General features: G+C 50.2%; 1 protein-coding gene across 1 annotated transcript in view; it reads left to right on the top strand.

The window, feature by feature from the left end:
- Window positions 1-17,793, top strand: part of LOC137541586 (sterile alpha motif domain-containing protein 10-like) — a 358,765-nt gene that overhangs the window by 270,710 nt on the left and 70,262 nt on the right. Inside the window, exon 4 of the mRNA XM_068262970.1 lies at window positions 10,094-10,182. Coding sequence (XP_068119071.1) covers window positions 10,094-10,182 — 89 coding nt within the window. The remainder of the gene's footprint in view (window positions 1-10,093; window positions 10,183-17,793) is intronic.

Genomic DNA, 17,793 nt, shown 5'->3' with positions numbered 1-17,793 from the left:
GTTTTGTTTGTCTGTTGCGATTGTCCTGTCCCTGCGGTGGTCGACAGGAAGTCATTCTGATCTTTGTTCTTGGAGTATAGCTGGAGCAGCGGTTGCTACCAGCTATCTCATCTGTTCTGTCTTGCCAGGATCGCACTCGCCTTGCGCTAGTGCTGTGGATCCGTCTGATCTCCATCTCTCTTGCTGTACTTGGATCGCACTAGCCTCTTGAGCTAGTGCTGTGGATCCTTCTGCTCTGTCTTCCTGGATCGCACTAGCCTCTTGCGCTAGTGCTGTGGATCCTATCTCTCGCTTATTCCTGTTTTCGTGTATCTGTCTTGTCTGCTACGAACGCTTGCTGGAGGCTCGGTGAGGTAACCGTTAAGCAAGCGCTCGCGTCCTCTGTTTCATGTTTGTCTGTCAGTGGTTAGTTAGGCGTGCTTGTCTCTGTTGTGCTTAACACGCGGAGACCACGCATAAACGTGTGCACTGTTGCGAATGAGTGCGGTGTTCGCGTTTAGCTAGCGTTTGTTATTTTCCTTATATCCTCATTGTATGATTTGCTGTGCCATTGCTACTCTCGTGCTCTGCCTTGCTGTAGCCTTGTGTCACCTCTGGCAATCACCTCTCTCGCGATTGCGTTCCTACTTCATATCTGCTGTTGTGTATGCACCGTCGCAGGTTGGCGACTAGTTTGGTGCACACACATACAATCTGTCCCTGTGCTCATTCTCTTCCGCAATCGCTTCTCTTGCGATTGCGTTCTCACTTGGTTTCTTCTGTTGTGTGTCCACCGTCGCAGGTTGGCGGCTAGATTGGTGGACTTACATACATTCCTCATCTGTGCTTATTCGGTCTTGTATCGCTGTTAGCAATCGCCATCTCTGGCGATTGCCTTCTCACTTTGTCTTCATGGTTGTGTGTTCATCGTCGCAGGGTGGCGACTAGTTTGGTGGACACACATACCCTCTGTCGCTTTGATCTCTCTCTTTCAGGGCTTTCTTGCGCTGCGTTTCTTCCCTTCGTGCAATTCCTGTCAGGCGTGTGTGGCAGGGCAGAGGAGCTGTTCCTCTGCACTCCACAGCTCCATCTGTCGACAGGAATTTCCCTCTACAGGTGCATTGCACCTTTTGCTGAGTTCCCGCAAATTACACGCTTGTGGAGGATTTCCGCAGTGTCAGCGCACGTCTTGTGCGCTGATCACGGAGAGAATTCCACAATCGTTACAGAGATGTCCTAAGAGGATACTGGCGTGGGACCACTTCTAAGGATACTGGCGTGGGATTTTCACAAGGTAAGTATCCCTGGTTAATTTAGAACAATAAAGGACTTTTTTCGTTGTCATGTTTTTATTTCTTTTTTTAACTCTGCTGAAATGGGTAAGGGGTACCGTGTACCCCTATACTCATTTCTCCTGGGGACGGGGCGGCTTCCGGGGTCCGCTTGTTAAAGGGGAACCCCGGATGGCACCATGAACCCCCCCCCCCCCCGGACGTCGGCGGCTCCATCCTCCTCCTGGGGCACCGGAGGGGGGGAAGAGCCCCTTGTCCATGGATTGGACAAGGGCTCTGGGGGAGAGGGGGAGGTTGACCGCCCCTCTCCTCCAGAGCCCCCCCCCCATGCCATGGACCATGCAGGCTGGTATAGCTCAGGGTGCGAAGCCCCACGCGGCCGGGACTCCGCATTCTGGCTATCCCGATTCCCAGCCTGCATGGGAGACAAGGAGTTAAGGAGGCTTGGAAGGGGGGACTCCACGCTGTCTGTTTTCATGAAATGTATACAATATGTATACAGAACTCGGAATGCAGTAACCTGTACTGCAGCAGTGTCATTTTACACAGTTTAAAAACCATTTTTCCTATGAAACTTTGAAATCTATTTGCTCAAAAACTATAAGGTCTTTTCACAAATTTTTTTTACCATGTTCCTACTCATCTGCTTAAAATACATGCCAAATTTGGTGATAATAGCATGTAAGGGGGCTTTACAATTAACCGCAGAAATTGGCACTATTGACTTCAATAGAAATGCACTCAGAACACGAAAATTCGGAACCCGAAATTCGGTTTTCGCATGCGGTACACGAAATTTCAATGAAATCATTCAGCTGTTCTGATCAGCCCTAATAGGCCATATTTACCAAACATAACATTCTTTGTATGTAGGTTAAAGACCGAGCGGAATATTAATTAAGTAGGTGTGTATCATGACATCACAAGGGGTCTGAGCAATTGTAGGTTTGGAGGGAGGGCTCAGATGATGTCACATTTAACTCTTCGGTGACCGGTATTAAAAGGGGGTCACAAGCTGAGGAGAGACACTTTTGTGTAACGATCGGTGTAACACAGAGAGGGTCTGATTATCGGTGAACTGCAGTATCACCGAGAATACAGAATATACCCGATTATTGGTGATCTGCAGTATCACAGATAATCAGATATATCTACTAACCTCTGGACACCTGATAACAAGTGAGTGTTTAGATGCAACAGATACTTTGCGTACAGCACAGAAGTATGTTCCTTCTGATGGCCTAGACTCTCCCCGGGGAGGAGCTAGGCTGAGAGTAGGAAGGACAGAGCGTGAGTGACACCAGAGAGAGGGTGTCACTAACAGGTCTGGGAACTGCCTCTAACAGTAAGGTCAGTTCTCGAGGTCGGGCAGGCCAGGTCGTTAACACACAGACAGATAAGGTACAGATTCAGGGGACAGATACGGAATCCAATAAACAGGCAGGGTTTGGCAACGGAGTAGCAGAATAGCAAGGTACAGAGTCAGGAGGCAAATACGGAGTCCAGGAACGAGCAGAGTTTGGCAACAGGATATCAGAAATAGCAAGGTACAGAATCAGAGTTCAGAGGAATAGTCAGGCAGGCAGAAGGTCATAACAAATAATACAGTTCAATATTCCTAATGCTAAGGTGTGAGTTCCTTGATCATCAACACCTTTGGAAACTATGCTAGAACACAGATACAGACAAGGTCTGAGTGCTACCACGTAGTGATCGCAACGGCAGACAACCAGAGAATGGCCAGCACCCAGTATATATACTATAGCGCTCTCCAGCGCCACCCCTAAGTGCTGGACCAATGAGAACTGGTGAAAATGTCAGCTGACCAGCTTGGTCAGCTGACTCTCCTCTGGCTGTCATATAAGCTCTGCCTCTCAGCGCGCGCGCGCGTCCTTCTGAACCTGTGTGGACTATCAGTCCCAGCCACACCAGACATGTTTTGCAATGTATCTGCTGACTCGGGCGCGGGAGCCGCCGCGCTGCTCTCCAAGCAAGCGGCGGCCTCCCCACGTCCAACCACACTGTCATTAACATAGTCATGCGCGCAATCTGCTGCATCCAACGCGGACTCCACCGCTCTGCCCATGCGGCATGCGGCGGTTTCTTCGCGTTTTGCCGCCATGTTGGACGCGGAAACAGCCGCCTCACTCTGAGCGTTTGCGGCGGCTTTTCCGCGTTTCCTCACATTTTGCTTCTTTCTCCTGGCTTTCTCCAACCCTTGACTTCTATGCAATGATGTTGTGTCATATTCTATAACTGTATGGTTGTATATATTAGATAAGCCTCAGGGCGAGGTGGTTAGATGTAACGTAGTATAGACATAAGAGGAACCTGGCTGCCAGGACTGGAGCCAAGAGCTGTAACGCAAAGACTTACTACGGAGTAATCTGCTTGGTTAAAGATGTAACGAACTGTATCTGTATATCTGTTTACTGAATAAACTCCTCAACTCTGAAGACGCTTAAAGGTGCCCATACACTGGTCAGATTGGCAGCAGATAGATAAGAAATGCATCTGATGATCTATCTGATGCGTTTTTAGAACATTTTTTACCAGGATAGAATTCCAATAGATTTCAGTTTGAAATCTATTGAAATTTGATCTGATGGCATTTTTTTGCCATCAGATTTCCATTAAGGCCAATGCAAACTGATAAGCAATCTCATCAGATTGACCTAAATTTTCCACCCTGCCAGTTCGATGGAAATCCATCGAAATCGATCGAAATCGGCCATCGATCGGTCGATTGGCCAACCGATTTGCAAACGATCAATCAATCGATCGATCGGGATCGATCGGTCAGCCAGAAAATCGTCTGAGTGTATGGGCCCCTTAAGAAGGTCTATCTCCTATACTGTTTGCTGTGATGAGAGTCGTGTTTGCAGTTCTTACTAATGAGTTGCTGGTGCCGGAATAAAGGTGTTTTGTGAAACATATAGTTTCTTACAGTACTATACCCCTCCTACACTGCCTGTACATCACTGAACCCCTACTACACTGCCTGTGCCTTACTGCACCCCTCTCATTGCCTGTGCCTCACTATACAACCCTCCCACTAACTGTGCCTCACTGCACAACCCTCCCACTACATGTGCCTCACAGCACAATCCTCCCACTGCCTGTGCTTCACTGCACAACCCTCCTGCACCCTTCCCACACTGCGTGTGCCTCGCTGCACCTTACCCACACTGCCTGTATATCACTGCATAACCCTTCCACGCTACCTGAGCCTCACTGCACAATCCTCCCACTGCCTATGCTTCACTGCAACCCTTCTACTGCCTGTGCCTCACTGCACCCTCCCCAGCCCCTTCTCGCTGTACTATTCCTCTCCTACACTGCATGTGCCTCACTGCACCCCAGCCACACTGCCTGTACATGTGCATGCAGTGTGGGAGGGGTGCAGTGATGCACATGCAGTGTGCGAGAGGTTCAGTGATGCACATGCAGTGTGCGAGGGGTGCAGTGATGCACATGCAGTGGGAGAGTTGTGCAGTGATGCACATGCCATGTAGGAGGGTTGCAATGCTGTGATCACTGCACGTGCCTCACTGCACCCCTCCCCCTTTGCCTGTGCATCACAGTGCTCTGCTCCTTTTAGTGCACCCAGCATTGTTCTCCTCCGGTGCTCTGCCCCTCTTACTGCCCCCAACACTGCTCTCCTCATTCATAGCTCTGTCACTCTCACTGCATCCAGCACTGCTCTCCTCCTCATCCAGTGCTCTGTCCCTCTCACTGCACCCAGCACTGCTCTCCTCCTCATCCAGTGCTCTGTCCCTCTCACTGCACCCAGCACTGCTCTCCTCCTCATCCAGTGCTCTGTCCCTCTCACTGCACCCAGCACTGCTCTCCTCCTCATCCAGTGCTCTGCCCCTCTGACTACTGTGCTGTCAGTGAACAGTAGTTATGTTCCTATCTAGCATTCCTCTTCTTGCTCTGAAGCCAATGTCACTGGTGCTGAATTACTACTGTCTGTCCTGTTGAGAGTTTCTGCATTGAGATGCAAAGCTTTGCCTCAGCTACTGTACTCTGGTATTCACTGCTCTTTCCTCCTCCGGTGCTGTACTCAGCTGCTGTCCAGATCACTGGTGCTGAACTGCCACTGGCTCACTGTGCTGCTGTGTCTAGAGGCCTGCGCGGGTCCACTTTTTCATACCTGCACCCGACCCTCGAACCCGCTACCCGAACCTGACCCGCGACCCGCTTTCTGGTGAATTTGATACCCGCAACCCGACCCGCACCCGCAGAACCGCTACCCGCACCCGACCCGCGACCCGCAGGCCCGCTACCCGACCCGCTACCCGTGACCCGCTTTTTTACATTTTCCTCTAAAGTGCACCTTTAAAGTAACATTGGGGAGCTGTAAAGTTAATAAAACCTATTTTTATACACAAACCAAAGCTAAAGAAGGTTTTTAGCTTGCTTTCACTACCCGCGACCCGCACCCGCAGACCGCTACCCGCAACCCTACTCACACCCGCAAGTCGCTACCCGCACCCGACCTGCATTTCGGGTTACCCGCGGGTACCCGAGGATACCCGACCCGCTGCTGATTACATGCTATGCATCAGGGCTACCACCAGGGGGTAGGAGTAATACAGCAGTACTAGCTCCTTAGCAGGGCACCCAGAAACCTTTCCCCCATCCTAAAGTCACTAAACAATTGTTACCTCAGAATAAGCACTAATAAAACGTAACTTTTAATAATTTACATTTGATAAAATAAATCAATGGCTATATAGGTAGCTGTCAAGTACTCATAGAACTCTGTTATAATGAGCTAGGGATCTATAGTAAGCATTACTGGAAGAAAATATATATCTCTCAACCCCTTAGTTCATTACTGTATTAAAAAAATTACACATACCCCCCACCACAACAATAATTTGCACTCTTGCACCTATGCACTGTCATACTTCACTTTGTCCCCTTGAAAAAGCTTCCGCTAGGAAGAGAAACATGTTGGGTTATTGTTGTGGTGGGGGGTATGTGTAATTTGTTAATACAGTAATGAACTAAGGGGTGGAGAGATATATATTTTCCTCCAGTAATGCTTACTATAGATCCCTAGCTCATTATAACAGAGTTTTATAAGCACTTGACAGCTACCTATATAGCCATTTATTTATTTTATCAAATGTAAATTATTAAAAGTTACGTTTTATTAGTGCTTATTCTGAGGTAACAATTGTTTAGTGATATATTATAAACAGGTTTTGTGAGTGTTGTTTTCCCTATACCCCTGAAGTGTACCTTTTGTTCCTTCCCCAACCAAGATATATGAACTGCATTAGCAGTCCTGGGCTGCCATGCTAATGTAAAAATATGACTGGTACTGTATTCCTATTCCTATCACTGGAATCTCTGTGCCCCCAGAATGGTCCCCATCACTACAACATTTGGGAAAACTTCCTGTCAGTAGAATCTGCCCATCAGTGATCTGCCTAAAGGTGCGTATACACCTTTGATGGATGTTGCCTGTTGGTGATGAGGATCTGATCCCTTTGGACGACATTGCTGGCTCGGGCTGCACTCATGTGTGTCATGCAGTGGGCAGGGGAGCGGCACAAACAATGGTATCAGCGTTGCTGGGGGTGAGTAGATCCGCCCGGCAGATTGCTCATTTGTCGGGGGTCGCCAGCTGCTGTACACGCGCCTGATTTTCGGCTCAGACGGTCGTTATTGGCCGCCTCAGCCAACTTAAAGAGACTCCGTAACAAAAATTGCATCCTGTTTTTTATCATCCTACATGTTCCAAAAGCTATTCTAATGTGCTCTGGCTTACTGCAGCACTTTGTACTATCACCATCTCTGTAATAAATCAACTTATCTCTCTCTTGTCAGACTTGTCAGGCCTGTGTCTGGAAGGCTGCCAAGTTCTTCAGTGTTGTGGTTCTGTGATGCATCTCCCCCCTTCAGGCCCCTCTCTGCACACTGCCTGTGTATTATTTAGATTAGGGCAGCTTCTCTCTTCTCTCTTATCTTTTACAAGCTGGATAAATTCTCCTCTGAGCTGGCTGGGCTTTCACATACAGAAGAATTACAGACAAGGGCAAAGCTGTCTGTACTCTGCAGGAAGAAACAGCCTGACACATCAGTGGATGAGAGCTGAAGGGGGAAAGAAACACACAAATGATCTCTTGAGATTCAGAAGGAAGGCTGTATACAGCCTGCTTGTGTATGGATGTATTTTCTATGTGCAGACATACTGTACATCAACCTACTTCCTGTTTTGGTGGCCATTTTGTTTGTTTACAAACAAACTTTTTAAAACTGTTTTTAACCACTTTTAATGCGGCGAGGAGCGGCGAAATTGTGACAGAGGGTAATAGGAGATGTCCCCTAACGCACTGGTATGTTTACTTTTGTGCGATTTTAACAATACAGATTCTCTTTAAAGTGTATCACAAGAAGTAACCATTTCCACTTACCTGAAGCCACCCTGTGCCCGTGGCGTTACCAAACGATCCTCTGGTCCCCCGCCGCCGCTCCGTTTCACTGTCTTCAGTCCACTGTGTCTGTGCGGCCCTGGCCGTGCGCGGTTGTTTGCGCTCCCGTCCTGCACAGGCGCAGTAGAGATTTTCTCGTACTGCGCCTGCGCAGGGCACTCCCGGCGATGGGTACACAAATAAGGAGGCGTGCGGCCAGGGCCACACAGGTGCAGTGGGTGGCAACTAAAGACAGCTAAATGGAGCAGCGGAGGGGGACCGGAGGATCGTTTGGTAACGCCGCGGGCACAGGGTGGCTTAAGGGGGCTGGCAGAAGCCCCAGGTAAGTGAAACTGTACTTTCCTTTAGAGTGTAACAGTAGTGAAAATAGCATAATGAATAAAATTGTTTATTTTTTAATATTTTAATTTATAGATTATTTACGGCACTCAGTGTTTGCCTATTGTAACACTGATTTACATTCTGAAATGTATCACTGGTGACATCTTTAGTTCTGCCAGGTGATCTGTACTGAATGTTCATTACTGATAGTTCTATGTACAGAGAGAGGTCCTGCTTGCTTGGCAGTTGGAAAAAGCTGTAATTTCCCACAATGCAACAAGGTTCACAGACAGCAGACTGTCTGGGCCATGGCATGACATTACATCACACTGTAGGAGGGGTTTCACCACACACAGCAACATGCCAGACATTTGCTCATGTACACACCTTTATAAGTTATGCTGATGACTGTAACTATGTAACCCTGCCCTCCCAGTGATGTTTAGCCTATGCAGTGATCAGGGGCGTATCTGGGTAATATAGCACCCATGCCAAACACTGAAATTGCGACCCACCCCCACCCCTTTTTTGTGGTGCCCAAATTTATGCACCTACCTAATTTTCTTTAAACAATTATTGCGCACTTTCTGTAAATCCAATAAACTTTATTTCACTTCTCAAATATCACTGTGTGTGTCTCTTATATGTTGTATTTAACTTACATTTTTTATCATAACAACCAATGATTTATACAGGAAAATCATGATGATTACCGTATTTTTCGGACCATAAGACGCACTTTTTCTTCCCCAAACATAGGGGGAAAAAGTGCCTGCGTCTTATGGTCCAAATGCTAGCCGTCACCAGGTGTCAATCCACGGGGAATCCCCGTGGTAATGCGTCCCAGGCATTCCGCCTCCCTTGTCCTTCTTCTCTATTCTGTCCCTGCTGCTTTTCCATCCCTCTGTCCTCCTATCTTGTCCCCGCAGCCCGTCCCTCTGTTGTGCAATGGGCTTACCGCTACAGGCTACAGATGATCAGCGGTAATCCTCCGGGAAAAAGCCGCGGCGGAAGTCCGTGCAGCTGTTGAAATTTCCATCCCCTTCACTCGTGCTGGCAGTCCAAGTTCGTGACTTACCGCTGCAGGCTACAGATCACAGCGATAAAGCCTCTGGGAAAAAGCCGTGGCGGAAGTCCGTGCAGCTGTTGAAATTTCCATCCCCTTCACTCGTGCTGGCAGTCCAAAATCGTGGCTTACCGCTGCAGGCTACAGATGATCAGCGGTAAGCCTTCATTGAAAAGCCGCGTGGGTGTCCGTGCACGCTGCCTAATGTTTATCTAGCGTCACTTCCGCCTTGGTGATGTAAGCGGAAGTGACGCTAGATAAACATTAGGCAGCGTGCACGGACACCCACGCGGCTTTTCCCTGAAGGCTTACCGCTGTGATCTGTAGCCTGCAGCGGTAAGCCACGAACTTGGACTGCCAGCACGAGTGAAGAGGATGGAAATTTCAACAGCTGCACGGACTTCTGCCGCGGCTTTTTCCCGGAGGCTTACCGCTGATCATCTGTAGCCTGTAGCGGTAAGCCCATTGCACAACATTCAGAGTCAGAGAGGGACGGGCTGCGGGGACACGGGGGACAAGATAGGAGGACAGAGGGATTGAAAATCAGCAGGACATGGGACAAGATAGAGGAGGATACGAGGAAACAGACACATAATAGAGGACAGAGGAACGGCACAGCACAGTAACAGGACACAGGGGGGCAAGATAGAGGAGGAATGAGGGAAGGGGCAAGAGAGAGGAGGACAAAAATGGGCATGGAATAGAGGGACAGCAGCAGGACACAGAGGACAAGATAGAGGAGTACAGGGGAACAGGACAGAACACGGGGACATGATACAGGAGGACAGGGACACGGGGACAAACGAGAACACAAGGGACACAGGATGACACGAGGGTGACACTAAATATACAAAGGGGGCACAAGGACAAAGGAGGTACGAGGAGGACATAATTGGGGAGGGGAGAAGATCCACAAGATGCCCCTGTACCATGGATGCACCATATTTAGTATTTTTTTTTCCCCCGTTTTTGTTCTCTAAATATAGGTGCGTCTTATGGTCCGGAGCGTCTTATGGTCCGAAAAATACGGTAACAAGGTTGCCCAAACTTTCGCATCCCACTGTAGAAGCCCCAGGTGAGTAAAACTGATTTTTTTTTTAATTGAAGGCTTAAGTATCCCTTTAAGGATGTAAAAAAAATAACCCATTTTATTCCTTAAAGTGTACTTGAGATGAATAAAAAAAAAAACAATACACACCTGGGGCTTCCTCCAGCCCCCTTCAGCCTGATTGCTCCTACTCTGTCCTCTTCTGTCTCCTGGATCCTCTGTTAGCTACCGCTGGCCATAGCTGAGGACCCAGGAGGCAGAAGAGGACGGCGTGGGGTCTATCAGGCCGAAGGGGGCTGGAGGAAGCCCCAGGTATGTTTTTTTTTATTACTCATCTCAGGTTCTCAGGTTTTAAGTTAAAGTGTACCAGAGCTCAGGACAGTAAAGAGATTTATACATACCAGGGGCTTCCTACAACCCCATCCGCTTGGATCGCTCCCACGCCGCCGTCCTCCGATGTCTGCAGCTCCGATACCGGGTCCCTGCTCTTCCGTCAGTTGGAGCCAGTCTACGCAGGAGAAGTGCACTCTTTGCGTATCTCTTCAGTAGCTGCTGGAAAGATACGTGGAGGCCGCACTTCCCCTACGTCAGACTGGCTCCGACTGACGGAAGTGCAGGGACCCGGTATCGGAGCTGCAGAAGACTGAGGACAGAGGCCTGGGAGCGAACCGATGGGGCTTGAGGAAGCCCCAGGTATGTATAAATATTTTTCTTGTCCTGAGCTCTGGTTTTCTTTTAGGGCCCTTTTCCACTATGAAATGCGATTGCGATCGCAATCACGTTTCAATTTCCACCATGCAATTGCGATTGTGTGACCAAAATCACATTGCAATCGGATCACACTAATGGAAATTGCTGCTGCAGTTTCCATTAGTTTAATGTACCTTGCGATTTGCGACCAGATTCAAATCATAAATCGCAGGGTAGTGGAAAAAGGCCCTTAAAGTCAGTTCCCACAGGAGCCACGCCCAGGAGTAATCAGCCAATAAATGAGTACACTTCAGACGTGTGTGTTTTTCGATGTGTAAAGATGTGAGCTGTTAGCGGCGGGAAGGTGTTGGGAGTTTGTGGCAGGATGATTGATGACTGCAGGAAGATTATGCGGCGATACAATGTGTTCTGATGATAGCCTCAACGTCGTGGCGCAGTGATTGCGATCGGCTGAATCTCGTATTCCGCGTTGCCCTGCTTTGAGAGGCTATTTGTCCTGGAGGGTTGGACGTGCGTTCGTTCAGACTGGAGGGAGGATCAGCAGTTCTGACAGATGCTGCGGCGAAGCGTAATGCTAATTTTGGTTCAGCTCATCTGTTCTGGCGTGCGCTACGCTGCTGTGTTTCTCCGGGTCACGGATAGAATGTCAACCTGCGAGCTGTGTTTTATGGGCCCTCCCTCTCCACCTCTGTATATCTCCCTCCCTTCTCTTTGTTCATTCTTCCTATACTCCCCCTGCCTATAAATAAAGGCCTGATTTAATAAACTCTAAAAGGACACCTTAAGTGGGAGGGATATGGAGGCTGCCATATTTATTTCCTTTTAAACAATACGGGTTGCCTGGCGTCCTGCTCATGCATCAGTAGTGTCTGACTCACACGCTTGAAACAAGCATGAAACTAATCCAGTCAGGCTTCAGTCAGAGCATCTGTTCTGCTGCATGCTTGTTCAGGGTCTATGGCTAAAAGTATTAAAGGCAGAGGATCAGCAGGGCAGCTGGGCAATGTGCATTGTTTAATAGGAAAGAAATGTCAACCTCCATATCCCTCTCACTTCAGGTTCCCTTTAAGGTGCCCAATCGCCTCCGATCGCTACGCGCGGCAGCTATGACAGCTGTCCAAGAAACATTAGGTTAACACAATAGTAGGCGACACAAGGGGTTAATTAGTTAGGTAGAGGTTAACACTTCACCAGGCGGGGGAACGCTTTTGTTTAAACTGCTGATTTTTTTCCCCTTAACCTGGCGTTCTGATAAAATCGCCAGGGTGGCTGCGGGAGGGTTTTTTTTAAATAAAAAAAAAACTATTCCATGCAGCCAACTGAAAGTTGGCTGCAAGAAAGCCCACTAGAGGGCGCTCCGGAGGCGTTCTTCCGATCGCCTCCGGCGGCCAGAAGTAACACGGAAGGCCGCAATAAGCGGCCTTCCGTGTTTCGCTTACCTCGTCGCCATGGCGACGAGCGGAGTGACGTCATGGACGTCAGTCGACGTCCTGACGTCAGCCGCCTCCGATCCAGCCCTTAGCGCTGGCCGGAACTGTTTGTTCCGGCTACGCTGGGCTCGGGCGGCTGGGGGGACCCTCTTTCGCCGCTGCATGCGGCGGATCGCCGCGCTGCAGCGGCGATCAGGCAGCACACGCGGCTGGCAAAGTGCCGGCTGCGTGTGCTGCTTTTTATTTCATTAAAATCTGCCCAGCAAGTGCTGAGCGGCAGCCTCTGGCGGTGTTGGACGAGCTGAGCTCGTCCAGACCGCTCAGCAGGTTAATTTTCATGAAAAATAGCTGCTATTGGCTGTCAGCAATCATTCACAGCACAGATGATCTGATTGGCTCTGTGAACCAGAGGCGTATCTAGAGGGGTACAGGCATGGCTTGTGCCATGGGTGCCACAGCACCATGGGCGCCATACCTCCTCCTGTGCTGTACCGCCATGCCTGCCCCTGTGCTGTGCCCCATGCCTGCCCAATTGCTGCACCCACTCTTGCCCCTGGGCTGCGCCCCATGCTAGTCCCTGTGCCTCCTCTCCTGTCATCACTTAGACGTCAAATCAGATTACAGAAAAGGACACCGAGAGCCCAATATTCAGGGCCGGCCCTAGACTTTTTGCCGCCTGAGGCACATTTTGAAAAAATTATTGCTGATGAACACCCCCCCCCCCCCCGTGGGGGTTGCCGCCGCCGAGCTGGAGGTGTAGCGGGCAGGGCGGGGGTATTGGGCCTAGCGGCGGGGAGGCAGTGGGCGGGGAGGACTCACCTCTTCCTCGCTCGATCCAGAGTGCGCTCCACTGACTACCCTTCCTGCAGCGCCGTCCATTTACAATACAGTGGGCGGCGTTGCAGGAAGTGACGTCAGTGGAGCGCCGGCTGGATCGAGGAAGAGGTGAGTCCTCCCCACCCACTGCCTCTTACGAGTTGCGCTTCTGATGTATTTAAGGCTGGAGGGGAGCGGAGGACGGGGGACCCAGGCGAGGGAGGGGGGGGTCCGACCCCCCACCCCGCCGCTAGGCCCAATACCCCCGTCCTGCTCGCTACCCCTCCAGCTGGGCGGCTGGCTCCCCGCACCCACCGACGGGCGGATGCCGCCCCTAGAAATTTGCCGCCTGAGGCAAAAGTTTCACCCCGCCTCATGAGCGGGCCGGCCCTGCCAATATTGTGTAATAAGTACCGGTAAAGGGAATTCTGAAAGTAAGTAGAAATATACTCACAAACCGGGGTAACCTCCCATCCCAGGTAACCACTGTAAAGGCAGGTGTGGAGATTAGACATGTCACCACTCAGGATTAAGAAGCCGCTCTCTGTAGATCAAAGAAGAAAGGGGGGTATGTCACCCCTCCACCCGGGGTGGACTTGATTGTGTTAAGCAAACAGAGGTGCCAAAAGGATAAAATATACAAAAAAAATTAAAAAATTGGCAAGGAGGCAGTGGTGGACCCACCTCCCAAAAGCAGACACAAGAACCGTCAACCTCAAAACAGACGCGAATCCATTGACATACTCCAAATCAAAGTTGCAACGCGTTTCGCAGGCATGTTGACATGTTGCCAGCATTGCGTTTATTTTGTACTGACATGTTTGCCCGCATTGCGTTTATTTTGTACTGACATGTTTGCCCGCATTGCATTTATTTTGTACTGACATGTTTGCCCGCATTGCGTTTATTTTGTACTGACATGTTGCCCGCATTGCGTTTATTTTGTGCTGACATGTTGCCCGCATTGCGTTTATTTTGTGCTGACATGTTGCCCATTGCATTTATTTTCTGGTGTCCGGGGTAACTGTTACTGCATTTATTATTTAATGGTCATAGATGGCTATGTTTGCTGCTTTGTGGTTATACTATTAGCATCACACAGTTTCTGCACACCCATGATGCAAAGTCTCGTTTGTCCACATCATGGCGTAAACACTGCTTTCTTATGCCTCGCCGTTACATCATTACGTTAGCTCCGCCCATACAATGTCATGGCCACGCCCATTTTTCACAGCGGCAGCGCGCCGCAGCCACCCCCCCCCCCCGGTCTTCATCGCTGCGCACTCCTCAGTCCTCCCCACTTCCCCCCCCCCTCCCCGCGCCCCCTCCCTGTCCCAGGTTGGACCCACAAAAATCTGGTCACTCTACCTTTTTACTCTTCTCCACTGGGTTTTTTTTTACCCTTCTGTACCACAGCAATTTTAACCTGTCAGCGCTCCTTGCCTCCTTCCATTCATTCGCCTAGAACTTTATTACTACTTATCACAACAAAACCATCTATATTTTGTTTTTTCTGCCACCAATTAGGCTTTCTTTGGATGGTACATTTTGCTAAGAATTATTTTATTCCAAAGGCATTTTAATGGGAAAAATAAGAAAAAAAGGGGAAAAAATAATTATTTCTCAATTTTAGGCCATTACAGTTTTAAAGAGAACCCGAGGTGGGGTTCTGACAATGCTATCTGCATACAGAGGCTGGGTCTGCCTATACTGCCCAGCCTCTGTTGCTATCAAGATCCCCCATAAATCACAGCCGCGCTGTTGACACACAGCGTGTCGCAGCAGGCTGTGTTTACCTATGTACTGTTAGTCTCAGCGCTCCCCCCGCCTCTCCTGCATTAAGTAGAAAGACAGCCGGCACCATCCAGTTCAATAATGCTCTTTTATTGAGATAAAACCATCTCAGCAGGTCACAGCGACGTTTCGAGGAAATCACCTCTTTATCAAGCTCATGCTGAATACATGTCACATATACACAGTACAAGCTAACATTTATATACCAAGCATGGTACTGCAGCAGCCAATCACACACACTTAGCACAATGCCCAATCATAATAGTCCGTAAGTTGCCGGACCTGATGGGGAACTTAGAGGCTGCTGCCTCATAGGTACATTCAAATGGGGTCCCTCCCATCCCCCGACACCCACCTTGGTAAACCGCCGCGGCCCCTTCCGCCCGTCAATCACCACTATCTCCTCCCATCCATCCGCCCATGGCGGACCTGACAGGGGACTAGATGGGATAGACGCCTGTGCGTCCGCGCTCATGCGTGGACACTCTGCGTCCAGACGGGCGGATGGTGACGTAGGCGGCTAGAGAAGCCGCCATGCGTCACACGCTGAAAGGCGGGGCAGCGGTGGCGACCAATAGGAGCGCTCAAAGTTCAATGCGTAGTAAAATACGTGTGTATGGCGTACACAACGCATTAGCATATGTAAACAATCACATTGTAAGCAGTGGCGGCGCTACACTGGGGCTTGCCCAGGCTTCAGCCCCAGCTGGCAACTTGTTAGCCCCTCTTAAAGCCCCCCCCGCACTTGTCAGATGACAAAAAATGATCGAGGCGCCAGCCGCGCTAATAAGGGATGCGGGAGCCTGCTTTATTCCTCCCTCCCTCCTCCCTTCCTATGAATGCGCCCCCACCTGCTGTGAATGTCCCCCCCCCGTAGGCAGTGTGTGCAGAGCGGAGCGGTAGGTCCTCTTACCGCAATCCATGCTCACCGGCAACTAGTCTCCTGCTTCCTGTGACGTCATGGTAAACAGGAAGCAGGAGACTAGTTGCCGGCGAGCATGGATTGCGGTAAGAGGACCTACCGCTCCGCTCTGCACACACTGCCTACGGGGGGGGGGGGGACATTCACAGCAGGTGGGGGCGCATTCATAGGAAGGGAGGAGGGAGGGAGGAATAAAGCAGGCTCCCGCATCCCTTATTAGCGCGGCTGGCGCCTCGATCATTTTCTTCCTGTCTTCTCTCCCCAGGGCAATCTCCTCACACACAGGGGCACCTTCCTCCCCACCCACGGGCATTCTCTCCCCTCCACTGACGACCCCCCTACCCACTGGCACCCTCCTCCTACCCACTGAGACTATCCTCCTACCCACTGGCACCTTTCTCCCCCACCCAGTGTCACCCTCCTTTCCACCCACAGGTACCCTCCTCTTCACCCAGTGGCACCCTCCTCCTACCCACTGACACCCTCCTCCTGCCCACTGGCACCCTTCTCCCCACCCAGTGGCACCCTCCTTTCCACCCACAGGTACCCTCCTCCCCACCCACTGGCACCCTCCTCCCCACCCACTGGCACCCTCCTCCCCACCCACCGGCACCAACTGAGCTGCCCTGGGGCCCCCAGCCCACCACCACCAGCCAGGCCTGAGCTGCCCTGGGGCCCCCAGCCCACCACCACCAGCACGGCCTAAGCTGCCCTGGGGCCCCCAGCCCACCACCACTAGCCAGGCCTGAGCTTCCCTGGGACCCCAGCCCACCAGCCACGCAGGCATGAGGCCTCCAGCCCACCACCAGTCAGGCTTGAGGTGCCCTGGGGCCCCCAGCCCACCACCACCAGCCTGACTACATATACTGAGGACAGCTATACGCCTGGCTACATATACTGGGGACATCTATACACCTGGCTACCTATGCTGGGGACACTGTCTGTCATTATGTGCATGAACTGGTGAAAAGTTGTCCCTTATGTGCATTTACTGCGGAAACGCAGTCTGTCATTATGTGCATTAACTGGTGAAAAGCTGTCCCTTATGTGCATTTACTGCGGAAACGCAGTCTGTCATTATGTGAATTAACTGGTGAAAAGTTGTCTCTTATGTGCATTTACTGGGGAAATGCTGTCTGTCATTATGTGCATGAACTGGTGAAAAGTTGTCCCTTATGTGCATTTACTGCGGAAACGCAGTCTGTCATTATGTGCATTAACTGGTGAAAAGCTGTCCCTTATGTGCATTTACTGCGGAAACGCAGTCTGTCATTATGTGAATTAACTGGTGAAAAGCTGTCTCTTATGTGCATTTAATGGGGAAACTGTCTGTCATTACATGCATTAACTGGTGAAAAGCAGGCTCTTATGTGCATTTAATGGGGAAACTGTCTGTCATTACATGCATTAACTGGTGAAAAGCAGGCTCTTATGTGCATTTAATGGGGAAACTGTCTGTCATTACGTGCATTAACTGGTGAAAAGCAGGCTCTTATGTGCATTTACTGCGGAAACGCAGTCTGTCATTACGTGCATTAACTGGTGAAAAGCTGTCCCTTTATGTGCATTTACTGCAGAAACGCAGTCTGTCATTATGTGCATTAACTGGTGAAAAGCTGTCTCTTATGTGCATTTAATGAGGAAACGCTGTCTGTCATTACGTGCATTAACTGCTGAAAAGCTGATTCTTATGTGCATTTACTGGTGAAAGGCTACCTGTCATTATGTGCGTTTACTTCATTTTTTTTTTCATGTAACCACGTTAGCTGGTACAACTACATTAAAGTTAGCCCCGCCCACATGACATCATGACCACGCCCAAATTTTCGCCGCGGCGCGCGAAATCCCCCCCCCCCCCCCCCCCCAAGCCCGGCCTGCCAGCCCTCATGCCCCTTTGAGCCCCCCCAAAAATCTGAAGCTGGAGCCGCCACTGATTGTAAGATACGATGCATAATATATATGTGG

This window comes from Hyperolius riggenbachi, chromosome 12 (genome assembly GCF_040937935.1).
Source record: "Hyperolius riggenbachi isolate aHypRig1 chromosome 12, aHypRig1.pri, whole genome shotgun sequence".
NCBI classification, from domain to species: domain Eukaryota; kingdom Metazoa; phylum Chordata; class Amphibia; order Anura; family Hyperoliidae; genus Hyperolius; species Hyperolius riggenbachi.
The sequence above is the reverse complement of the archived record's forward strand: the minus strand, read 5'-3'. Positions and strand labels throughout refer to the sequence as shown.